General features: G+C 46.9%; 1 protein-coding gene across 5 annotated transcripts in view; it reads left to right on the top strand.

Annotated features, from left to right (window-relative positions):
* The window catches only part of whrna (whirlin a), a 57,738-nt gene continuing 31,310 nt past the window's right edge, over positions 1–26,428 (top strand). For all 5 annotated transcript variants that reach the window (XM_076980028.1, XM_076980027.1, XM_076980029.1 and 2 more), the window contains exons 1-2: positions 1–1,169; positions 24,250–24,474. In XM_076980028.1, coding sequence (XP_076836143.1) covers positions 441–1,169; positions 24,250–24,474 — 954 coding nt within the window. In that variant the 5' untranslated portion in view covers positions 1–440. The remainder of the gene's footprint in view (positions 1,170–24,249; positions 24,475–26,428) is intronic.

Genomic DNA, 26,428 nt, shown 5'->3' with positions numbered 1-26,428 from the left:
CCAAAAACAAGCAAACTAACACCACCACCAACAAACTCAACGCCTTTGGACCTGCTAAAAATTCAGGGTAGGCTACTAAAAATCTACGCGTTTTTTTAATAAGCATAAATATACATCCTGTCATTTAATACACTAATTCGCTAATACTACAGTCCAAAAGCAGTTATTACACGAATGTATGTTACGTCGTTATTGTGCAATATGGTGTAACGATTTTCATTTCGAAACTTTTCTCAATTAGTCCTGTCGTCGACTATCCACACTACATATGTGCTTTGTAGTGAAGGCAACCAAGTCATCAGCCCATCAGCTGTTTGACTGGGTAAGCAATATGAAAAGTGACGCACAAGAACCCCGGTGCCATGTGCTGGCCCGGAGTCGCCGGTAGACGCGGCGTTGGACCCCATCCTGCTTCAGCGTGACTCGGGCGGAGGGCGAGGATGAGTACGGATCTCGAGCGCATGTCTCTGAACTCCTCTTCCGCCAACTCGGTGGCGTCCAGCACGCGCACACTTTCCGCAAACGTCAGGAAGCTGCACAACGCTCTCAATCTGTTGCTCAGTGACTTCGAGCGAGAGCAGTTCATTCACTGCCTCAACGTGTACCACTCCAAACGCAACGTCTACGACCTGGTCCAGACGCTCAAAGTCATCCTCAACGCGCCGAGCAAGCGCCAGCTTCTGCCCATGCTGCGCTTGGTCATACCGCGGTCTGACCAGCTCTTGTTTGACCAGTACACTTCTGAGGGTCTGTATTTGAAATCGGATGCGTTAGCAAATAGTAATGGTGACCCCGAGCCTGCACCCGAAGCCTCGAGTTCCAGTCCCACTCTGCTTGGACATCCCCCCCAGTCTCTAACGGCGGTGCGTGGCTCCCCCGATAATTTCAGCACCAGCAGCGATGGGACAGCGACACTCATTCCTTTGCTAGGCAGAAATTTCCTGCCGGAGCCCCCGGGGGAGATCCGACAAGTAACTCTGAAGCGTCACAAGAGTAACGAAGGACTGGGCTTCAGCATCCGCGGAGGCTCCGAGCACGGGGTCGGGATCTATGTGTCTCTCGTCGAGCCGGGTTCACTGGCCGAGAAAGAGAAACTAAGAGTCGGGGACCAGATTCTCAAAGTAAACGATAAAGTTTTCGACAGGGTCACGCATGCGGACGCGGTCAAGGTGAATACAAATGTAAATTTTACTCTGTCATTTTTATTAGCGGATGGCGTTTCCGTCTTTTTCTCTCTCTCCCTTTCTCTCTCTCTCTCTCTCTCTCTCTCTATCTCTCGCTATATATATATATATATATATATATATATATATATATGTATGTGTGTGTGTGTGTGTGTGTGTGTGAGTGGGGGGGGGGGGGGGGGGGGGTGCTTGTTTGAAACTTAAGTTTATTTTGCGTAAACAGCAGATGTCAAAAATGTCCAGCCCACTGAATTCTACATGGTCATTTGACCCTGAGCTATGGATAGATCACCTATCATACACCCATGTTTGACCACAGAGCATGCGTTCTATAACTTCATTATTTAGCTACGGCATATGGAGCGTGTCGTTTCGCGGAGGAATCAAGATGATTAATGTGAGCTTTCATGAATAAGCATGGGAGGTCCATCCAACTGCCAATGTCATCGATTGTCTGGCTGCCCGGATGGGTATCTTACTCGGCTAAATGACTACACATTGCCTGCTGATGTTTGATCAATAACCATTGTTGATGTCATATAGTTTCTTTACACGCTTGATTTTGCACTGTCGTAAATCGCTCCTGTGAGAACTTGGAGATTTTAATTCCTCAAATATGTAGTAAAGCGAACATGTTTGTGCTTTAAAATGAGTGTTTTTAGCATTTAATACGATGCAAAAAAATACGAGGACAATAATTCATTCATTAGGTAACGTTGGAGTTTTTTTAACCTAATTTCCCTATGGCAACGCCGAAACGCCATGAGCTGTCCATGGTACTGAAAGGCATTGCGTGGTACTGAAAAGCTTAGAATGTAAACCAATTACAGAGCCCGCGGTGTTTCATATTACAACAAACTTCTGCGCTCGAAGTCCAAGAAACATGAACTCAGTACCCAAAGAAGAAGAGTTTCATGACAAATACAAAAGAAAATGTTTAATAGTCTATTAAAACGTATACATTTTAATTATTTAGCCAGGGTTAGTGAACCCAGTGATTGAAATATCCCTCTGTCGGCTTACGTATCAAAGAGGATCAATAAATATTTTCAGGATGTTTAATCTGCAGTGCTGGAACACTATCTGGCTCTGCTGGAACACTACAGGACATATTTTCTCTCAGCAGCCTTTGAGTACTGTACGTGAAATAGCTCCAGGGCTTCATGCCACAATTAAGAAGCCTGGGGAGCTATAGCCCTTAGAACAGTGATATGGATGGGGGCAAATCCTCTTTCTTATATCCCCAACCTGTCCAAAGCCGGATGGGCGGAGCATCGTCTCCCAGTTCATCACGGAGATCCACATGGGTACAGGTTTGTAGCCAGAGTCCATGCCTGGATGTGCCTGGATGTCCTCTGGTCCATGGGCCAACAAATATGCACCCAGACGGACACGAGGTGGATCTAAAGCACCGCAGCCATTGGCTAGCAGTGGCACCGCCTACCTGGGGAGGAGCCCAAGAGGTGCGTGCTGAGTGGGACACGGTGCTTGCTGCTTCTCTTTCAACTCTTCGAGGTCTTGCTGGTTGTTGGGAGCAGATAAATTAAAAAGCCACATGGAAATAGAGGAGGGTGGTAAACTGCGTCTCCATATGTTATCCAAATGCACAAGCTGCTAGAGAGTTATTTTCAGTCTTTAGATGCAGAAGGAGAGCCATCTGTTTCAGGCACAATGTAAATAATGTCATTCATGGTCTCTACCTGTGTTTCTGGGACGCAGTGATGTTTCTCAGCTTTATCAAAGACTTTAGTGTGATAAGCATGTATGTATGTGACATAAGAGGTATGGGATACCCTCCCACCCCCTCCCTCAGTTGCTGCTTCACCTCTCTCTCTCTCTCTCTCTCTCTCTCTCTCTCTCTCTCTCTCTCTCTCTCTCTCTCTCTCTCTCTCTCTCTGTCTCTCCTCTTTCCCTCAGTACAATATGTCTCCATGGTTCTTTGCTATGATGAGTACAGATAGAACATTCTACAAGGACTGTTTATGTGTGCTTGTTTGTTTATGCATGCCATGTGTGTCACATGATATGTGAGTCTTCATCACTTTCAGAGGGCGTCTGCTTCTGTGGCGTGCTCTGATAAATGACTCTGCCCTGTGGTGTCTCCTCTCCTTGTCCCTAAAGCAGAGCCAAACCTCATGGACACGCCTCCTTTCATATTTCATGCTCTAGGAGTTAAGGGTTTAGTATAGTGTTCATGTTAACATAGTCAACAATCAAAATAAGCAACTTGTTTATGCCAGTAGAGAACCTGTTTGATGTTTCTGGAGAACAGATCATGTGACTATGACTAGAACAGACCTATGGAAGTTTCCTTATGGAAATGAGAGGAGTGGTTATAGCTCCTGACCTAAATAATTTACAAAATGCTTTGTTTGATTAATTAAATCCCAGACGAGGCAAATTCCCAAGGGGTTTGTTATTCTAGTATTGAACTCTAATTAAGTCTGAAATATAAAAAAATGAGTGAAGCTAAGAAATAATGCAAGAATTAAGAAAATCTGTGTCTGTTTTTCTGTGTCTATTTTTGTTCATTCACATTCCTGAGCTTTTGTGGGATAGGTTGTCACGTTCTGAGGGCTATCCAGAATGTTCTGACCAATTCTACAGTTCTGGTTTTATGATAAAATAGTTAATGATAGACTTCAATCAAGTGACAGTCTTTTATTGCTAGTGTTCTTTTTGAATAAGCATTGCCTTGTAAAAGACCAGCGAGAGGGCAGAGGTCTGTCATTCTGAGTCCAACCTCACCCATTAGACCCAAGGGTGATTTATGCTCTGCTACTGACCTGTATCTGCTAGCTCCGGTCTCATTGTTCTAGCATCAATAATGCTTCCTAGCTGTACTGTTAAACAGAACTGACATCACTGACGTGCTAGAGAAGCTACACATACACCTAGTCAGTGCTAGACCAAAGCGAGATGAAGAAAGCCATTATTCCCTCTCTCACCGAACTCCGATCTTTGGAGGAGAAGCGTGGCTGCCTGTGGAAAGGAGAACAGAGAAGCCAGGGCATCTTCTGCGTTCTTCTGGCTCGGGTGCCTCCAGAGATAACACCTTTCAAACCGAGGCAGAGTGAAAACAAACACACTCACATGCAAACTAACCCATGCTGTGCAGGGAGACGGAAGGCCCCCCCCCCCCCTCCCTCACCCAGATAATCCATGCCTGCTCAGTCAGCAGAGAAGAAAGATGTGTGGGTGACGAGAGACGAAACGGAGAGACGTGAGAGGAGGATAAGAGAAGAAAGACAGGCGCCTCTCAGGTGTGTCAGTTGGAAATATACAGCAGGAATAAACCCCGCAGCTCAGAAAAGAGCAAGCAAGCCGCCACCTCAACGCAGGCTCGGAGGACGGTTACATAAGCTCGGCTAAAGACGGCCCACTTGAATAATAAGTTGCTCTGGATAAAATAGCCAGCGGTCTGACATAAACGGTGCACCTATATTACAGTGGAAGGAACCGCAGACAAGGCCACAAGGTGCGAGTCATGAACCCCCCCCCACTTCATCCGCCGAGCACAGTGACACACACAAAACACTTTTGTTGGTGGTTCTTCACATCAAAGACGGCAAGCGTCGGCCTCTCCAGTCAGAATGAATGCAGAAGCAGAAAACAGATGAAGTAGTTTAATAAATTAGACATCCGGAGTTCACTCCAGAGGGCCATGGAAGAAACACCTTGCGTGCTGTTCTGAGCTGTTATGACTGGTCCACTTCAGCTAAGTATTTCTTGTGAAGACGACACTGAGAGTTATCACAGTGCGAGGCACTTTAGTTTAGCGGCACATTCAGTTGCTTCGTTCTATTTAAAGTAAACAATTTATTTTTTTCTTCTCGATTCATCAGGCAGAAACAAGCCGGTTCAGTAATTTAATACAGCTTAACCCTCCCTCACCGTCTCAAGCACCTGCCATTGTCCTGACCATCTGTTGCCCGTGCACAAGCCCTGGGCTGCCCCACTAACGGCTGGCACCCGCACGCCATCCGTGGATGGGGTGGCGTTGTGTGCAGCGTGTGTGTACCTGACAAGCCGGTGCAGTATTGATGAGAATCTTTGCCCTTTTTCACTAGCCAATGACATGGCTTGGCCTCTCTGAGGCCCTTGATTGGCTGTTGCCTGGATCAGGGACTCCTGCTGAATAATTAAAGAAGCGAGCTAACTCACCTCTGCCCTGTCGCTACTCTTATACAGCTCAGCACAGAAACCGGCAAAGAAGGAAGGAAGGAATAGAACGGTGGTGTGGCTTTCTTTACAACTCTATCTCTTTTGCACACTTCAATTTTCTCTAGCCTTTTCATTCTGACATGCTGTTTCTATTCTATTTATAAAATGTACCATTATTCCCTACTTTGTTATTTCTGTCTTTCTCTGTGGCCTGCTGACTTTCTGACTCTCTCTCTCTCTCCTCTTCTCTCTTTCTTTCTCTCTCTCTTTCTAGCTCTGATTTCCTTGCTTGATTAGAGTGCATGTCACCAGCACTCATGCTCTGAATGTAAAATCCAGAGGCCTGTATTACACACGGACACAACCGTGGATTTTGCCGCACTAGTGTGAGTCCTGTGCATCTCGGGTTTGACTCACGTCACGTGTAGTGGACTCTACTTAAAGAGTAGATGTGGTTGACAGATGTTGCCTACAGAATCCCTGCACTTACACAGTCACATGTAAGGTGTACAGCACGTACATGTTGGATTACATAAAGACACTTTGTACCACACTGTGTCAATAATTGATCTGCAGAGACTATTCTGAACAACCTTCTTTTTTATTGTGAATATATAGGAGTTTCTGTTGTGTCCTCAGTCAGCCTCTCTGCGTGTTAACATTAAGCCCCAGATTTTCAGAAAACATTTAGCTCCTCGGTCAGCTGCTGGGTCTGGCAGAAGCTGAGCAGCACTTTACTTCATACTGGTGGAAAGCTGCCCCTGGACCCTGGCCAGTGCTGCCCCTGGACCCTGGCCAGTGCTGCCCCTGGACCTTGGCCAGTGCTGCACTGAAGTGTGTCCCTGATATGCAGTGAGAATGCAGTACACACCAAGGCCAAGTGCCACATGGGTCACTGCTAGGCCCAGCCAGCAGTCACACAGCTCTCAAATAAAAGGGCAGTGGACCCATTCCACCCATTCCACCCATTCCATTCATCACATTCCACACATTCCATTCAGTTCCATTCCACACATTCCATTCAGTTCCATTCCACACATTCCATTCAGTTCCATGTGCATCATTGTTTTGGATAGAAACATCTGCTGTGGGTATCGCTGTACAAACATGATTCAACCAGTTGCAAGGGAGGAAAGGATCACAGCAGCACTGAACACACATGGTGAACTCTATAAGGAGATTAACGACCGGTTTACACTCCTGCCACTGTGCTTGTATGTGTATCTTGACTTCTGACTCTCAATTTAAATATTATATTAACAAGCGCACACTACACCTTCAACAAGGTTTGGAAAGGAAATGATTGTGGGATTGTAGGAGGAGGAAGAACTCAAGTGAACTTTGGACTGGTGTTCTGGGTGGCTTCAGATGGGAGAGGAACAAACGGGGGGGGGGGGTCTGCGGTTATTCTATAACTCCATTTCTGTGTGTGTGTGTGTGTGTGTGTGTGTGTGTGTGTGTGTGTGTGTGTGTGTGTGTGTGTGTGTGAGCCCTGAGGCTTATGTTCTTTATGGTTTACTGAGCAAAAGGCAAAGAAATCTACCCTGAGTTGAAGAGACTGAAGGACAATATGTTTTTTGGTACTGTGTAGGTGTCACACATACTTCCAGAATACAGAGAATCATCTCATTAATATTTATTTGATTCCTATTTACTCATTTTACATCTGCCAACTTTCAAATTTAGTTAATTTTGTGGTTGATATTTCACGGAACACGTAGCTCTTTGTTAGCTTAAAGGAATTAAAAACTCTAAACCTCAAGAATGATCTTCTTTCATCACTGATGTATATATTAGGCCTCGGTGTAGTACTCTAAAGAGCTCTTAATCAGAACTATTAGACACGCATGTGGGTGCTTCGAGAGTGCACATTCACATTCAGTGTATTGAAATTGGAAATTGGAAATTGTTTTGTGGCAAGGGAGGATTTGAGATGGGGAGGTAATTAAGGTGCTTGGTGGAGATGATTAAAGTCACTCCATGCAGATGAGCTGGGCTCAGTAGATTCTCAGAAGTTCAGGGGTTACCCCTTTTCTGATGTTTCCAAATTTCAGAGAATGTTAATTCAGCAGGAATGTGTGCGGGCTCAGGACTGGCCAGCATGTTTCATTAGAACTGGTTTTGAAACTCTAAAAAGCAACACAGGCTACCGCAGCAGAAAAATTTTTAGACACAAGCCAGACATTATTAATTCCTCTCTGAGATTAATATTTCTGCCAATTTCTGGGAAAGAGCACATTGTTCCCTGGGTTTGATCATCCCAGAAAGGCAGATCGCTTCAGCAAGAGCTGGAGAACCGTGATCGTCCATCCAAGGCCTCGGTGTCTCCGGACTCTGCTTTAGTGGACACTCTCTATCTGACAGAGGTGTCAATTCCAGGTTCAGAAAGTAAAAGTCCTCACCAGGATTTTGCTCAAGCTTGCTAGATTTTCTAATTAGTGCAATCCAGGTAAAATGAGTGGAATCAACACAATCCAGGAAGCCTGAGCAAAATCCTGGTAAGGACTTTTACTTTCTGAACCTGGAATTGACACCTCTGGTATCTGAGAGGTCCGTCATCTCTTCCGTACTCATCTCCTCCACCTGCACCACCATGGGGTCTCCAGAACGGGCTGGTGACCCAGCATCTGGGAAACACTCTTCCAATGGCCACGTGTTCTCCTGCGGCTGAAGGCTGAGCTAATGAGATGGCTGTGGTTTGATAGGGGATATAATTGTTCTGCCACTCAGCATCAGTGTCAGTATTGTTCACATGTTCCTCACAGGACACGACAGTAGTGGAGGAACTCTAATGGTCCAGACCTTATTGGACTGTCAGGAGGATGGCTAGTTTACATCCACTCTAGTAACTGCTCACAAATGGCTATACGGTGGACTTCTGGCTTGTTGAAAATGGCAGGATAGTAGATGACTACTGATTTTTGTGAAGGTTGTGAGACTGGTAACTCTTGCGCTGTTTTGGATGTGTGTATTAGGTATCGTTTTGTATAATTTCCACATTGCTTTAGTAATGAATCTTTCATAAACGTACATTTGAATGAGCAGCTGTGGATATGGAACCAAAGCTTCCCGCTGGTGCCAAGGGAGAAGAGCAGCGCCAATCAAACCACTACGCAATTATAATGAAGCCAGATTTACAGACACACGTGTCATGTGTGATATGCGCCACCAATCAGAATCTTCCTCTTCTCAGCTCCACTACGTACGAAGACTGTGTAGTGTGTAGATGTGGCTGTAAAACACATGTTGGCTGGTCACCTGTTCATGTTGTACAGAGCCATGCTGGTGCCCTAAGATACCAGCTGCAGGAACTGTCCATATAATAAACAGAGACATAAAGTAGAGAGAGAGTGAGGGAGAGAGAGGTGGAGAGTAGGAAAGAGAGAGAGGGAGAAGGAGAGAGCAGGAAAGAGAGAAAGAGAGGTCTGGTGGTAATGGAAAGGCAGCCCGTGACAGGTTTGCTACATTAAATGCAGTGGTGCAACCTGCTCGGTTCTAAGACTCTGACAGGCCGATGCTAGTCACTGGCCTCCAGAGACACAAGAACTGAAGACTCATTATCATCTCAGCTAGCTACCGGCAGGCTAATATTCCTCAATTACGTCAGAGAGATGAAATGCTGCACGTATATGTCTTGGAATTTGTTTAACAATTTTTTATTTGGCTCTGCAAAACCATCTGCATGGTTAGGGTAAGGGTTAAGATTAGGGGTAAGATTACGGTTTCAGTGTATAAAACAAGTTTGAGTCTAATACACTTCAGTGCTCTCCATTTGAAATGGTTGGAATTGTTTGCCTAATTAATTTGTTTATTCATTTTAAGAGTCCTGCACCTTCAAGGCCTACTACGAAAGCCAGTGCTGTTTTGATTACAATATTTTGTCACTTTTTACTTTCAGGTTTTCTGTAATAATACATGGTAATTCCTCCTAAGGGCAATCACTTATTCTGAGCATTTGTGTCCATTAGAATAAGTAGTTGCTATGGTCTACTGTTTCAGTAGAGGTGGTAGAGGTGTGTGTGTGTGTGTGTATAAAATATCTCTCATGATAAAATCTCACTTAGCTTCAGTTTAGTGGTTTTACCGAGACCTTAATTACATCCATACAGCCACCTACCTGTCATGTCTGGCTCCGCCCCCTACCTGTCATGTCTAGCTCCGCCTCCTAGTTTGGTTTTCAGCTGTTTCGAGTTTGGTTTTGTGATTTGGTTTGGTTTATATTCCCTGTGGTTTGCTGTCAGCGTTTGTAGGTCAGTGTTCATTTGACTGTATGCTCACCTATTTTCATACATTCTGGTTATGTATGCAGTTGTATGTATCTTTGCTGTTTTCTATATGTGGTTCTAGTGTCTGCTATGTCTGGTTTGTCATGTTCCTTGGGTCTAGTCGTTTGGCTTTGTCGTCTGTTAGTGTATTGGTTGTGTAGTCATGCCCCACTGTCCTGGTGACCTCCGCGTCAGCACGGTTCACCTACAAGGATCTGTTAACGCCCTGGTTAATAAACCTTGCTCTCCACAGCACTTGTGTCTGCCTCCTAGCTCCAGCCCGGTACACTACCCTTATGTGTGTGTGTGTGTGTGTGTGTGTGTGTGTGTGTGTGTGTGTGTGTTTGAACAGATTTGTCCATGGTCATCTTTCTTTTTATTACCAGAAGTGTGGTCGGGTCAATACACGATGCCGTCATCCAACATTAATGGCTGATGAACATTTTGATGCCCCACATTTAAAAAATAATACTGACAGAAATGCGTTATGTTATTACCAGGAGTTATTGAAATTCACAGGAGTGGAGATAAATGGTTTTTCAGAACATACATTTTAATTAAAAATATTGTCTAATAAACAGTGCTACCACTTTAGTTAACACTTAATTTTAAACAGAGGAAATTGAACATAGCAGTCCAGTCATAGCAGCTTTGATGTTTTTTTTGGTAATGTTTTTTAACAGTCACATATATCATGTTTTGTTGCAATGGTGCTATGAATTATTAGTAATTAAAGTATTCATATGATAAATTGAATAGTCACTAAAAAAAGTGTGAAAGAAAGTATATATAAATATACAGGACCTTTGCAGACTGCTCCTAACCCCCCCCCCCCCCCCCCCCCCCCCCATCTGCCCTGCGATATTATCACCAATCACGATGTTTCCTGTAGACATCGTGATATGCCAGTTATGCAGACATCACTCAACTCTTATCAGAAGACTTAGCTCTCTGTGAGGCTGTCTTTAGGCATGTGGCTTCTACACCTGGATTAATGTCTTTCTAAATGTTTATTTAATGTCAGGTGTTTGTGTTTGAAGCTGCTGTTGGCATTTGCTGAAAATAACTGATAAATATGAATGTGGTATAAAAAAAACTGCACTGAACAAATCACTTCAGATTTGTTATTGTTGTTGTTTTGCTGAGGCTTGTTTACCAGATGTTTGTTCTGGTGTGCTGTGGTAACGCGGGGCTCATGCTGCTTGCAGATGTTTGGGGCGTATTTGGTCCTGTGCAGCCGGGCCGTCCCCGTAGACACTCGCACCAGAACCGACCAGCGGTGCTCTTACCATCGTGCACATGCACATCTCTTTGGTGATTACACTGTCATAGGGATTATGAGACATTTTTTTATTTTTTTCGGAGAAATAGGTGAACATTATAATTAAACATGTAGTCTGCATGAATAAGTAATTTTTAGTCTATAGTTACACAGTCCAGTAATGCATAATTAATTTGACACGGTGTAATTCTGTATATAGTTCTAAAAAGGTCGACTTTCCCTCAGAACTTAATTGCTTCTTTAAATGAATATGGGGACGACACAGTCAGCTTGGCAGGTCCCAGGAGACGTCTTGAATCAGAGCAGATGAACCTGACTAAGCATTCAGCTGCCTGCTCCTGGTTCCCCGAGATCACTAGATGTGTGAGCGCTGTGTCCCAGGCAGCCACGCTGGAGCTGGAGCTTCCTTTGGCTCTCGGTGGAGGAGAAAGGAGCAGTCGGCCTCCGCAGCGTGTGCGTGTGGGGATGCTCGGGGTGCGGGGAGGCAGCTGTGCGGCAGGCCCCAGGTGGGGGGGGCACCTCCGGGCCCCAGGTGGGGGGGCACCTCCGGGCCCCAGGTGGGGGGGCACCTCGCTGCCTCACCAGCCTCTGTAAATAACGCCTGAGGGAGGATCAGAAGAGGAGAGGAGAGGGAGGATCAGAAGAGGAGAGGAGGTGAAAGGAAACACAGACACAGAGCTGGGGGGAGACTTCCGGGGAGACGCGCCCGCTCTGATGTTAACTGATCCATTTCGGCTCGCGCCAGCTGTCTTTTCTCTCTCTTTCTGTGTGTCTTTATATCCTATTCTCCCATTATCTTTGACTTTCTGTTGCCCTCGTTTTCTGTTGCTCTGTGTGGGTGTCTAAGTGTGTGCGCATGCGTTCTTGTGTGTGTGTGTGTGTGTGTGTGTGTGTGTGTGTGTGTGTGTGTGTGTGTGTGTGTGTGTGTGTTCTGTTATTTCTGTGATCTCTGGCTCTCTGTTGCTCTGTTGCTCTTTTTTCTCTCTCTCTCTCTCTTGTTCCTCTCTCTCCACCTCTCTCTACTTCTCTCTCATTCCCTCTCTCCACCTCTCTCCCCTACTTCTCTCGTTCTCTCTCTCCACCTCTCTCCCCTACTTCTCTCGTTCTCTCTCTCCACCTCTCTCTCTCTCTTCGTCTCTCTGTGTGTTTCAGGCATGCAGGAAAATAAAGAGGAGCTTTTGATGGATGACACTAAATAGAAAGGAGGAGCTAAGGGAGCAATGGATTGTGGGTGGAAGGGGCAAAATCATTCAGTCAGCTCCAGATCACCTGCTCTGTCAGGACAAACCAGTTAGTGGAAAGAGAGAGTGAAAGAGAGGTGAAAAAAAGGGATGATGGAGAGAAGGAATGATGAGGACGAGAAGAGAGCTAGGAGTAGGGTTTTGATAAGTGACATTATTGATGTCAGACAGGTACAAATCAGTTTCTTAAACACAGAAACAAATAAATATTTTATGAAGGCATGACATTTTCCTGGTCCCAGTGAGGTAAGTGTTGTTTTTATACCAAGCACTCCCTCCACTGTTCACAAAAAACTACAAAAGCTAACTGATATGTCTACAGTAGCCGAGGTTATGGTTTGGTTCAGGAAAAACCAGACCTAGTAATTAGTTACAGTAAAGCAGAGGTAAAGGAAAACACTATAATAGTATGTCAGGAGTGTGTGTGTGTGTGTGTGTGTGTGTGTGTGTGTGTGTGTGTGTGTGTGTGTGTGTGTGACATCTCTTTTTGTGGTTAAAATGGAATATGTGAGTTCAAGTGTAGGTGGTGTGTGGACTCATCACCCAGCGGGGAGCCATCTTTTTCCCTCAGCACCAGAGCTTAGTTCTACACGCTGGAACATCCTTTCCTGTATTCCACTGGTGGAGGGAAGTGTTGCATGCTGGGAGATTGTTGCGGAGGGGTGAAGAGGCACTTTAGCTGCCTGTAACAAAAAAGTGCTGAGCCACAACAGTCAAAGCAGCACGGAGAAGTTAGCCCCACCCCCCCAGAGTACCAAGGGAGAGAGGGAAGGAGAGAGAGGAGACAGGGATGAGTGGGAGAAAGGGATGAGAAAGAGATTGAGCTTTTAAAATGACATCCCACACAATCTGTCATCTCATCTTTTTTGCTCTGATGAAATGCTGGAGGATTTTTAGTTAATTAAACGGGATTATGGTTCAGCCCAAGGATCAGGCTGTTCATTTCTCTCTCTCTCTCTCTCTCTCTCTCTCTCTCTCTCTCTCTCTCTCTCTCTCCTCTCTGCCTCTCCCTTGCTCTCTCTCTCTCTCTCTCTCTGCCCCTCTCTCTATCTCTCCTTCTTCACCTCCTCCTCTCTCTCAGAGCCAATATCTCTGTAGCTCTGTTTGTTTGGAGGTGCTGCAGCAGGGCGGTGCTGAACAGTCACATGACCCAGCAGAAAGCACAATAGTGCCCCGTCTGCCAAGAGGCTTAAACCCTTCACAGACACACAGGCCTAGCGAATAAACCACCCTGCACCGTGATAGGAACTCCATAATCTCAAGTCTTTACAGACCCCTAATGTGAAGTCTGATTCTGAAAAAGCAGGCATATTAAATATGTCATCACTAATCAAACTATGTAGGTGCAGGAGCACTGAATATACTATTGACCTCATGAAATTGGACCTGGTTAAAGAAACAGTCCTAATTTGAAATGATTTGGGCAAAGCACTGGCAGCAGCGTTTAAATGGGCATCAGAAAGTGGACATGGGTGACCACGGCTGGTGGAGGTCCTTCCTCCTTCTTCTTGTTCCTGCCCCTACCTGGAAACCCCCCCAAACCACCACCCACCTCTTCTGCTCTACAAGCAGAGTGTGGAGAGCATAGTTGAGCCCACTGGTTTCTGATGTGTTTATAGAGCCCAGTTACACATCAGTTCGTTCCCTTACCATCCTCTCATCCATCCATCTATCCGTCCGTCCCCCCCATACGTAACACCTCGCTAGCCTCAGAATCACAGACGAGGAGCCTCTCCAGAACATCCAGGAGCGGGTCAGAATCACAGACGAGGAGCCTCTCCAGAACATCCAGGAGTGGATCAGAGTCACAGACGAGGAGCCTCTCCAGAACATCCAGGAGCGGGTCAGAATCACAGACGAGGAGCCTCTCCAGAACATCCAGGAGTGGGTCAGAGTGCAGCTGTACTGGTGAAAATGTTTTGTGGTGTAACGTATTAGAAAGTTTGTTCTCTGGGCGTATGCTGAACACAGGCATTTCTCCAGAAAAAAATTAAAATCTTACTGCCTGAAAGCAGCACCTTTTGGATTTTGTTAGAATTCTTAATATTGTTAACATTCCTCCTATACGAAAGGAGGAACGGTGGACAAAATGTACTTGAGATGAAGTGTTTCGCAGCACTGGAGAAGCACTCTGCTGAGAACCTGCGTGAGAAAGTGCAAAGTCATTCACGCCGTAGCCCGGTTCTTCTGCGGTGCTGTGACGTGGACCAGATGTGTGGCCCAACTTGCTTCAGGAGGGCGTGAGCAAGCAACCCGAGGTCTAATTAACTAGAGGAAGACTGCAAATGAGTAGAGGTGAGGCTCTTGGAGGCCCTGCTGATGACTGCTTTGAAACGGTCCGCACGCAGGGTAACTTGCGTAAGATTTCTGGCCCGTCTTCACCGCTGCTGTCAGATCGAACTATGACGTGCGTGGATGACATCAGCAAGCCGAGGCCGCTCACAGCTCACAGCTGCTTGGGGAGGTGGGAGGTGATCTCGGGTCAGGAGTGCGGTCAGCCACGGTGCGTGTGGGGCCACGGCCCGGCGCGCTATTACACAGCACCAGTGGCGTCGGTAATGGATCAGGCTGGCAAAGCAGGCCGTAAACCCATCAAGCAGCCCCAGCGAGGATGTCCTCCCTCTAAATTACAGCCACACCCTTTGTTCTATTGCGCGAGCCTTATTTATTACCCTCCCTTCCACTGGCCGCCTCCTCTTTCTCTGCTGCTTTGCATATTGTGTAAGTCACCTCCGCTGCCATTACACACAATTAAGACCAATTTTCTATACAGATATGAAGGAGGATCACTTGGTTGGCTGAGCTACCTGTCACTCAATCAGTCGGTTTCCTCATTGGTTGACAGTCCACCGTTTACTCCTAGTTCGGAGAGTGTTCTGTCCTTCGGCTGAGTCAGCACTGGGCACAGAGTGCTCGTGGGGTTTTAGCCTGACCCCCATTCGTTTCCTGTTATTTCTCCAGAGAGAGGAAACCAAGGAGCCTGGAAAGAACAAAGTGGCCTTCAAGCTGTGAGCGTCGCATCAGCAAAAAAAAAAAAAAAAAATGGAGAAATGCCTTTGAATCAGGTATCGATTCATTATGCCTGATGGGGCCCGAGCTTGGTGTTCCATGCTTTGTAGTTATAGCAACGAGCCACCGGTCTCTTTGTGATGTCGAATTTCCATTCAAGTGGCCTTGCAGTTTAGAGTTGCTGAAGTGGGCCTCCAATCCGGTCGCGCCATGTGAGCAGGCTCCACCCACTGAGCTGTGGCGTGGGCTGCCGCCATTGGTTAATGAGCCACATGTACCAATGTGTGTTCTTTATTTGTCTTTACATATGCAAATCAGACGGCAAGGCGGCTGCCTCCACAAGTATGAGAGGAAGAACTGAGATTTAAAGGGTTCCCCATCAGAACACCTGAAATGGGCTGAAAGTCCCTTTTTTTTTTGCGTCTGATGAAAGTATCTGGAGAGAAACTGATAAAAGTAGGACAGAATGAGTTCAGCTTATTTTCCACATGATGGGCAATAATTGGCTTCTCTCTTCTCTCCAGTCCTGGGTCTTCTGATTTGAACATAGGCAGGAGTAGAGCTCAGACTAATTGAAACACCTCCAGTTGGCACGTGGGGGTGTGTGTGTGTGCGTACACACACAGGTGCACGGTGAGTAATTACCAGGTGTCACCAGGTGGAAGGCGGCGTGTGATGGAGGGAGGAGACGTCGGTGGGCACGTTCAGGGAGGAAGAGGAGCAACCGGGGTTGTGTGGGTGCAGTCAGGCTAGAGCGTCCGATGTTCACTTTTCAGCCGTGGCAGCCACGTGCTCGAGCGCACGCCACCGAAGCCACCAGGGGCAGAAGAGCGTCCTTCCGGAACATCGCCCACCCCGGAACATCGCCCACCCCGGAACATCGCCCACCCCGGAACACCGCCCACCCCGGAACATCACCCACCCCGGAACATCGCCCACCCCGGAACATCGCCCACCCCGGAACACCGCCCACCCCGGAACATCGCCCACCCCGGAACATCGCCCACCCCGGAACATCGCCCACCCCGGAACATCGCCCACCCCGGCTTTGGAGGCGGAGTCACGGCCGTTTTGAGCGCGCCCCGGTCAAACTCCTGTAAGTGTCTCCGCAGTCTCCGCCCTCTCCGGATTGCAGCAGGCAGCTGCCTCCGTATTTTTACAATGAATCTCAGATAAGCCCTAAATTCCCCAGGCTCCTCACAAAGAGTGCTGCGATTGGCCCTCGTCGGGGTGTTATTTGCTTGCTTTATATAAGATTGGTGAGCTTATGTGCTTTAGTGGCCGGGGAAGTGCTCCACGGCGCCGAGGTCAGGATGTGCTGAACAGACAGACGCAGTGATCCAGTGAAGCATCAGTCTATCTGATATAAAGGCCAGCTTAAGACGATGCCGCTAAAATCTGTGAGGATTAGGAATGAGATTGAGTGATCCGGAGCACCGGCTGCAAGTGTTTGTGGGCTGTGTGTGTGTGTGTGTGTGTGTGTGTGTGTGTGTGTGTGTGTGTGTGTGTGTGTGTGTGTGTGTGCACTAATATGTGTATGTGTGATGGTTGAACTGATAAGCAGGTCCCATCTTATCGCTGTGTGTGTGTGTGTGTGTGTGTGTGTGTGTGTGTGTGTGCACTAATATGTGTATGTGTGATGGTTGAACTGATAAGCAGAAGCAGGTCCCATCTTATCGCTGTGTGTGTGTGTGTGTGTGTGTGTGTGTGTGTGTGTGTGTGTGTGTGTGTGTGTGTGTGTGTGTGTGCACTAATATGTGTATGTGTGATGGTTGAACTGATAAGCAGGACCCATCTTATCGCTGTGTGTGCCACACAAGCCGAGAGAGAGAGACAGAGATATGTGTGTTCACGCGATTGATTATTTAATTAAAAACACAGCTGGGAATGAGCACAGGTAATTGCAGGTCTAAGCCGATGAGCCAGGACCACGTCCATCTCTCTCTCTCTCTCTCTCTCTCTCTCTCTCTCTCTCTCTCTCTCTCTCTCTCTCTCTCTCTCTCTCTCTCTCTCTCTTAGTTTTTCAAGGTTTCAGTGAAGGAGCAAATTGATGTAATGACTCACCTAATTCTGCCACAGAGTTGAGCCGTGTGCCTTTGTGCGTTTGCCTCAGTCTTGTCTCCACAGAGAACACACTATTGCGACAGGTGATATATTATACGGGTGTAATACAAAAACAGATGACTGTCGTAACATAGACTTGATCACACGTGTGCATGTTTGTATGTGTGTGAGCATGTAGCCAATGTAACATCATGTTCTAATGTCATGTAATTGAATTCGGCTGTAAATTGAGTTTGCTGTGTGTGCGATTTGATGCTTAGCGTCTTGGCGATTCTCCTCGGCTGCATCTGAGAAGCTTTATTCCTCCGTGAGGTTCAGACTTCACTCCTGGCTTCCTTTCCTGCCTCTTCAGATTCTCTCTGAGCCTTACTGGTTGGACCGTAATTGGGCCCCAGTCGAAAAGGTCACCAGTGCCACTGACAAGCCTCTAATGAAGTGATGAGGACAGTAGACATGTCTTCGCTGGCTAATATATCACCGCTTGAAAATAGCAAACACAGTCAAAACACAAACAAAAACAGTCACAGGCACAACCTCACTACTGAAATGTCATTGTGGATGTGTGGATGTGCTGTACATGCTTCATATAGGTTCAGTGCCCACACACTTTATTAGAAGCACCTGCACCGCATCTTAAGTTCATGTCGGTTACGTATTCTAGGCTTGTGTAGGTACAGGCTGTAAACCAGTACATTCTGTGAGATTCTGTGTTTTAAAAACAGTACTAACACAGACCTAGTATATTTTTTCAGTGTGGTTGGTGTAAAGATATAGACACATATCACATTGACACATATCTGTCATCCATTTATATCAGATAAACACACAAAGAGTGTTTACTGTATGGCTTCTGAGATGAGAGCTACTAAAGAGATCAAATCAAGCCTCACTAGCAGACCTCACTAAATAATTATTAGCTTTTCAGCTAATAGTTCCTGGAAGCTAAAAGCTTTTAATTTGTAAAATGGATCAGATTGCATTGCTCAGGTTGTAATAGGCTCCTGTTGCACAGCAGTTAACTCTTAATATTTTCATGAAATAAATGTTGAGAGCAAGCCTTTTCATTTATGTTTTACACTATCCCATTTTTCTGCACCGTAGTACGTCGGTGAAGCTAAACTCCAGTGCTGTAAGGTTGCCAAGTCCTCTCTCAGGGAAGAAAGGCTAAGAGGAGGTTAGAAGGATACTGGCAAGGAGACGGGCGTCTGGGGGACTCAGTGCACCGCTACTGCCAGGAGATGAAGATGGAGTGGAGGCTTAGGACATGTGTCTGCCACGCTGCACTTTTGTAGAGTTTGGCAGTAGTCTGGCAGTCTGATAGGACAGAAATCCTCAACGGCAGCTCTTCAGAGATCTCAGGGTTATGCCGTGATAATGAGCTAATGATTTGTGTGTGTGTGTGTGTGTGTGTGTGTGTGTGTGTGTGTGTGTGTGTGTGTGTGTGTGTGTGTGTGTGTGTGTGTGTTAGGCTCCCTTTGGGCTACACTTTGTCCTAGTCTCAGTGCTCACCTGTGCATAAAATTAACTTATCCACCTGGACTACTGCCAATAGAACTAACACAAAACTGACACCCAACACACACACTCACACCCAACACACACTCACACACACACACACACACACACACACATCGATGTCAGTCCTGTGCAGAAAGAAGAGAGGTCTGATTAGTGTGCTGGCTGGGTTCAGGGAGTGTCATCCAATTATATAAGCTAATCAGCTGATCCTAAGAAAGGCAGCTTGAAGGTTTAATAAAGAAAAAAAAAAGTTTATGTCTGATACAAACGTAGCATCTGCACATTTTGCTGTCATGTAAGTCTAGCCTGAATCTGCGTTGTAGATTCTCTATGGGATTGCCTGTGTACACTGTGCATAACAGCAAAAAGGTAGTTTACCAGTATATCCTGCCTCACTGTTTCTGTATTAATTTGTTTTACTAGAAAAATCCTTGTTTCCTATCTCTCCTGTCCTTTGCACTTTAGCTCTGGAACATGTGCAGATGGGCACGTTGCCATTTAAAAATCCAGCCATTGTTTGCATCTCAATATATATTTAAAGACCGTTTATACACCTGCTGAATGGGAAGTAGAGTGAGAGACAGGACATGGGACAGGGAAAGAGGGGACAGAGAAGGAGACAGGGTGGAGGGGACAGGGTAGAGGGGACGGTAAGGGAGAAGGGAAGAGTCAGTGTGCTGTTCTGTCCACGGTAGGGCCATTTCTTTATGACCACAGTGACATCTTCCACTGTGCAGCTGTCTAAACAACGCAAAGACGGCGTGTGAGGCAGGGCCAACACGTCAGTGTCCCTGAGTGTGCAGGTCGTGTAGGGGCACGGCGAGGGATATGTAAATGAATGTGTAAAATAAACCTAATAAAGATATCTGTCCTTCTGCGACATGTTGAGAACATGTTGAATCAGATGTGATCTATTTTATATGCAGGGTAGAATAGTAGAAGAGACACTAGGTATTTCCACCTCGATTTTATCTTGCAGTTTTATTATTATTTTTTAAAGAATCCTTTTTTGCACTTATATATAAAAAAATCACCACAGTAATCCAGAATACTATAGGCTACACTGAATTTATATGGAGGATGTGAATTCAAAGGAAATAGTTCCTTGTGTTTATTCTGTACATGTTGGGCCGCATTAGGTACCGAGGGAGATGGATGACTTGGATCGGGAGAGGCGCATTCTGGCCAGCCACGCGTATACTCGCTTACAGTGAACCAATCGGTCTTGCCTACCCAAGTAGAGAAGGACTAATGAACTTTTAGGGGACTTGCTTACTGGGCTCGTGAGGTGGCGCGTGAGACGAACAGCGCTGTCCGCGTGCGGAGTCGTGGCAGGACAGTGATGAGTTGCAGCAGCTCCAGGCCGGAAACAGGGTGCGTTGTTGACCGGAGTCCCCGAAATGAAAGCGGTCGTGCGCCACTTCTGTGTGATTAAGGCGGATTTCACCGGGAAGGTGAAGCTTTAGATCCGAGGCCCACGCGCAATAACGCATGTCTGTGCTCCTCCTCGATAGGCGCTGTGATCAAACCGTAATGAGCTTCGCACCCTGTTCCCTACTCCTTTAGTCGGTCGTTCATGAATAAAGAACAAACGTGTTACTATTTATAAGCTACTGAAGTATGTTATAGAGCTCGGGAGGTTGTGGTGGTCTTACTAAGCGAAATGATCCTGCAGCAGGATTCTTATGTGAGCTGCGTGAGGAGATTGTGCACGTGTGACCACCGTGGAGTTCAGATATGTCATCGGCCTGAATGTTTACTGCTGTTATTATTATTTAATATCAGTTGTGCTTTTTGTTTCTGCACGGGCAAATTGCTTCACACTTGGTAAAATATCTTTAAAGTACAAACATCCATGTTACAAATATCCAGTACATATAACACATATTCTATCATGGACGTAGCCCTTAATACACACACACACGCACCATCTGTCTCTCCCCACCTCCTCTCATCTATCTGTCGCCGTGTCGTCTGTGAATCCCTCATAAATAAGTGTGAGGGACGTGTGAGGAGACGCAGCGCCGACTGGAGTGACAGATGGAGGGAAGGCTGCGCGCGACCGCCGCGCGTTCACCCGCGGTTTCGTTCTGGCGCGCTCCCGCGAGCTGCGACCCACTGTTGAGGCTTTTGATTAACTTTGATTGATTAGCAGCTTCACAGGGGCAGACTGGCACGATCAGTTTTGCGCTATGCTATTTTGCCTTTCTGTGGAGCAGAAGCACTATTGTGAAGCGGTGTTATGTGGTGAAGGATGTGTGTGACGTTGACGGTGAAGGGCGATGAAGGGTACACAAGTGAGATGCCACAGATAGTCTGAATGAAAACAAAGAGAGATTGAGAGCGTCTCTGAAGTTCCCGTTTGAGTAACGACGCGTATTTGTATGCCTCGGAGGTTTGTTAGCGCTTTTCGTTTGTTCTTCTAATGTTCTTTTTACACACGCGTCACCTTAAAGATTATAACCACGCCAGTGCTGCCGTGCACGTGCACGCTGCACGTGCAGGTTGTGTAGTAGCGGCAGTGTTTGCTGATGCTCCTAATGGCTCCGCATCGCTCTCTTGGATTCTCAGGTCTGTCTCCGAGCTGTATGTCTATTCAAAGGCATGCAAATTCATCCTTCTTTCTGCCCACTTGTTTGCTGTATAATTGCATAATTACATTCTGAGCACACACCGCCACAAACCATAAACAGTTGCCTCTAATTTATAATTTTTTGTTATGTCCGTCCAGGTGAGGGCTCGGTTTTTATGTTTTATGTATGAATGTTGTCCTGTGAGTCTCTGTGTTTATGTTGGTCTTTCAGGACTCCATGTGCACCCACCCACACACACACACACACACACACACATACATTCTGCCTGCTGCCTCCAGAGCTCCACTTCTAATTCAGGTCTCGAGTGTTTTATTGGTCCCTCTGGACACAGCAGTAAATAAACAGTGAGAGGCAAGACACGTGTGTGTGTGTGTGTGTGTGTGTGTGTGTGTGTGTGTGTGTGTGTGTGTGTGTGTGTGTGTGTGTGTGTGTGAGAGAGAGAGAGACACTTCTGTGATAGCACACATGGGCATGCACTGAAGCCATCTCTCCATGCTCTTCAAATTACTGGGGAAATGTCTTCTGAGTTGGTCCGGTCCGGAGGCCTCTCCTTATGCTCTGCGACAGCTGTCCTCTAGCAGGAAACTGGAGCAGGGCATCTCTCAGGCCCCTCCCTCTCCTCATGACTGCTGTCTCCCAGGCCCCTCCCTCTCCTCATGACTGCTGTCTCCCAGGCCCCTCCCTCTCCTCATGACTGCTGTCTCCCAGGCCCCTCCCTCTCCTCATGACTGCTGTCTCCCAGGCCCCTCCCTCTCCTCATGACTGCTGTCTCCCAGGCCCCTCCCTCTCCTCATGACTGCTGTCTCCCAGGCCCCTCCCTCTCCTCATGACTGCTGTCTCCCAGGCCCCTCCCTCTCCTCATGACTGCTGTCTCCCAGGCCCCTCCCTCTCCTCATGACTGCTGTCTCTCAGGCCCCTCCCTCTCCTCATGACTGCTGTCTCCCAGGCCCCTCCCTCCCCTTATGACTGCTATCTCTCAGACCCCTCCCTCTCCTCATGACTGCTGTCTCCCAGGCCCCTCCCTCTCCTCATGACTGCTGTCTCCCAGGCCCCTCCCTTCCATCATGGCTGCTGTCTCCCAGGCCCCTCCCTCTCCTCATGACTGCTGTCTCCCAGGCCCCTCCCTCTCCTCATGACTGCTGTCTCCCAGGCCCCTCCCTCTCCTCATGACTGCTGTCTCCCAGGCCCCTCCCTCCCCTCATGACTGCTGTCACCCAGGCCCCTCCCTCTCCTCATGACTGCTGTCTCCCAGGCCCCTCCCTCCCCTCATGACTGCTGTCTCCCAGGCCCCTCCCTCCCATCATGGCTGCCATCTTCAGTGCGCTGTTCTACAGGGTCTCCCACACTTTCCTTGTAATGACGAGACCAGAGTGCACGTTGCTCCCCCACCCCACTTTATACTTCATATTCTGTTCATTTAATGACACAATTGATCAGATCAATGGTCCAATTTACACAGCGAGGTCACTGCTGCCATGTGTGTTTTTATTTATCGCTCTTCCCCGCAGGGGCCAATCGTAACATCCCTCTCTCCCTCTGCCTTCCTCTCCCTGTCTCACCCTCACACACATCTACTCGTATGTCTTGCGCTTGTTGCAGTTAGCCCTCCGTACCATTTCCCTGGACTTGGCATATTCTTGCTCTGCAATAGCACGAGAGCGCTGGGCGGGGCTGCAGATGCTTCGGTGGTGGTGATGGTAGTGGTGGTGGTGGTGGTGGTGGTGGTGGGTGTGGTGGGTGTGGTGGTTGCTGGAGGGGGGGCTTTAGCCCAAGAGCACATGGAGTTTATTCCAAAGTGTTTTACATCTTTAACTTATGGAGCATGTAGCAGAGTAACCATAGCAGATTTCAATATGGTGTTTCACTATGTGCCAAATGAATTTGTTGAGGTTCAAGAGTATATTTTTATTTCAATTAGATTTATCCATTCTAAATGAGATTTATTAGATTAGACATTTTCTAGACAATGGTAGGTTATTTTCAGTATGTAACATTTAATGTGCGGTCTGAGTACACTGACTGGACCTTATGAAATGCAGGGACATAGCACATGATGTCTGAGATGAACCGGTCTGAGGATGCAGACTCATTATTAAGCTTGAACCGAATGGCACTTTGACTTATCCCTGTGGGCAGCAAATGGCAAATCAGTGTGAAAAAACATTCAAATAAAATTTCAGTCCTGCTTGTTTTCAGGCTCAGTGCTCGATTATTTTTGAACAGAAGTATTTATTTTTGGTCAGGCAAGGCAAATTAAAAAATACTAAATGAATAAACATGCTGGTTGCTGTCCACTACAGACGTGGAGTGTTGTGTGTTCAGCCTTCTGGTCAGAGCACTTGGGTGGGATTGATACAGATATCAATACAAAGGGGTGTGTGTGTGTGTGTGTGTGCGTGTGTGTGTGTGTGTGTGTGTGTGTGTGTGTGTGTGTGTGTGTGTGTGTGTGTGTGTGTGCACGTGTGTGTGCATGTGCACGCGTGTAAGCTCAGAGTGCAGAATCATTTCACACTCTGCTGGAGAGGCAGCATCACATAGGGCGAGTTGGGACTACATTTGATCTGCAATGCGATAGCAGCCATCACAGGCTATCAGGGGCTAATGATCCACAGCCTGGAGTAGCTTTCAGTTCATCGCTATGACCCTCAGTCAGCCTGCTCGTGGCAGAGAGCTGCTGTGTGTGTGTGTGTGTGTGTGTGTGTGTGTGTGTGTGTGTGTGTGTGTGTGTGTGTGTGTGTGTGTGTGTGTGTGTGTGACTGAGAGACTGAAGACTCCAAAATGTGTCAGAGGCTAGCGGCGGGGGGAATTGTTGCTGGGGGATTGTTCAATTTTTTCTGTTCATTTCCCAGCTGCTTCCTGTCACTTGCCTGGCCCCGCCCCTCGTGCTGACCACGCCTCCTCCTCCTCCCTCCTCTCCCCCCCTCTCAGGTCCTGAAGGGCAGTAAGAAACTGTGCATGTCCGTGCGCTCCGTCGGACGCATTCCGGGTGGCTACGTCACCAATCACGTGTACACGTGGGTGGACCCGCAGGGCCGCAGCGTATCGCCCCCTCCTGACCTAGCCGAGCACCACAGCGCCACCCTGAGGCGGAGCAACGCCACCATGCAGCGACGTAGCAACATGCAGCTGCTACAGGAGGGAGACGAGAAGAAGGTGTGTGTGCGTGTGTGTGTGTGTGTGTGTGTTTGTGTGTATGTGTGTGCATGCATGGGCGGGTGTCTGACTGTGTGTGTGTGCACGTGTGTGTGCACGTGTGTGTGTGTGTGTGTGTGTGTGTGTGTGTGTGTGTGTGTGTGTGTGTGTGTGTGTGTGTGTGTGTGTGCATATTACAGCTGGGCAAAATATATAAAGTTAAAATATAAAAGTAGTTTTGCTTATGTAACTACATTTTGTTTTACATTTAAGCTTTTAGTTTTGTTGTTGTTTATGTATGTAAGATTTGAACTGGATACCGAATATTAGAATTAAGGTTTTTTATTTTTATTTTAATGATGTTTATCTCTGTAGAACTGCTCTGGTTTGAAGAGTGTGGGAATTTGGCTCAGCTCCCGGGCCTTACGGGTTGCCATATCCACCAAGGAGATGTTTTACATTACAGAGCCACCATCTCTAAAGGAAAGGGGAAGTCAAGTAAACTCAAGCACTTATAATCCCCCAATTACAGCTGTAGCCTGTACTCATGGGTGGTCACTACAGCAGAAAGCCCTCATCCTGGGGCACAGCAGTAGAAGTGTTGTTGAGTGTCATCAGTAGAGAGAAGACATAATACTCAGAAATCCCAGCTGTTGGCAGGTCAGCTTTGAGTCGTTCTGCGGTACCCCTTGTTTCCTTTTATGGCAACTGCAGATCGGCACTGAAAGGTGAAGAGGCTTTGTGACTAAGGTTAAAGGTCAGGCCAGGAGGTGCCAAAAGGTTAGAAACTGCCCTTGTATATATGAAGACTGTTGAAGTAAATGGCATTGGAGGTTAAGAGATATAGCTATTGTTCACTTCATAACCATAATGTTTTTGTTAATATTTTTTGAGTCAGAACACTTATTAGAATATGGGGTTGTTCAGAATTAGACCACTCCCTCTAAACATAGCAAAATTAGACCAATCCATCTAAACACTGCAAAATTAAACCACTCTCTCTAAACACTGCAAAATTAGACCACTCCCTCTAAACACAGCAAAATTAGACCACTCCCTCTAAACAGCCTCTGCGGTTCATTCCCAGCAGGCACTGCTATACCTCCACGCTGGGACTCAGTGCTCCCCCCCCCCAGCAGTCAGCCGGGTGAAGGAGGCTGTCCGCGGTACAATGGCAGAAATGCCTGGAGGTTTGCAGCACCCATTATATAATCACTGTTTCTGTGGGCCAAACGTCCCGGACATGTCCAGCTGAAGATTACCAGGGTGGGACTGCGCTGTCCAGACAGTTATTAAATGTCTGTGTGGACTCACTTCACATGGTTCCTCCACACTTCCTCCTCCGTCTCCAGCTGGCGCCTACCAGCCCTGCTTCATGTCTACTGCCTGGGGCTGTATCCAGAGACCAGGAAGCCTAGTGCTGGACTAATAGTGGACATTCCTCCCTGGAAAAGCTTTTTAGTGCAGGATTATGTTTAGTCTTTGTCTGGAAAATCCAGCCTCAGGAAAGCTGCATTAGTTTCAACTACAGTTGTGACTTCCATCCCCTACAAATTGTTTGTCATAGTGTATGAGGAACAAGTGTTGGTCACTTCAAAAGCTTTTTTTGATGTTCCTATATATATATATATATATATATATGTGTATACATCTTCAAAAAAGCATGACTTTTCTTTTCTCTCAGCAGTTACATTGAAGCAAGAGTATTAAAGGTTGAAATTTGTCCTGCACCAGTTCCATTTTGTGCCGTTAACCCTTAGGTTAGATTGGGACTTGTACGTCTTGAGAATTCATTTCCATCCTGCCCCTCGACCCCATTCTTCTCCATTTCCTTTTCTCATAACCTCAGCTCCTCTAAGCTCTCACCATTCATTCATCTGTCTCCTAAATCTGATTTTCTGCTGTTTATCGTCGGGGCTGTTTTGCCTCCATCTACGTCCAAGTGCCAGAATTTGTTAAATATGATTATAGGGGG

The sequence above is a fragment of the Brachyhypopomus gauderio genome, chromosome 18, assembly GCF_052324685.1.
Source record: "Brachyhypopomus gauderio isolate BG-103 chromosome 18, BGAUD_0.2, whole genome shotgun sequence".
Taxonomy (NCBI): domain Eukaryota; kingdom Metazoa; phylum Chordata; class Actinopteri; order Gymnotiformes; family Hypopomidae; genus Brachyhypopomus; species Brachyhypopomus gauderio.
This window is presented reverse-complemented; position numbering and strand designations above follow the sequence as displayed.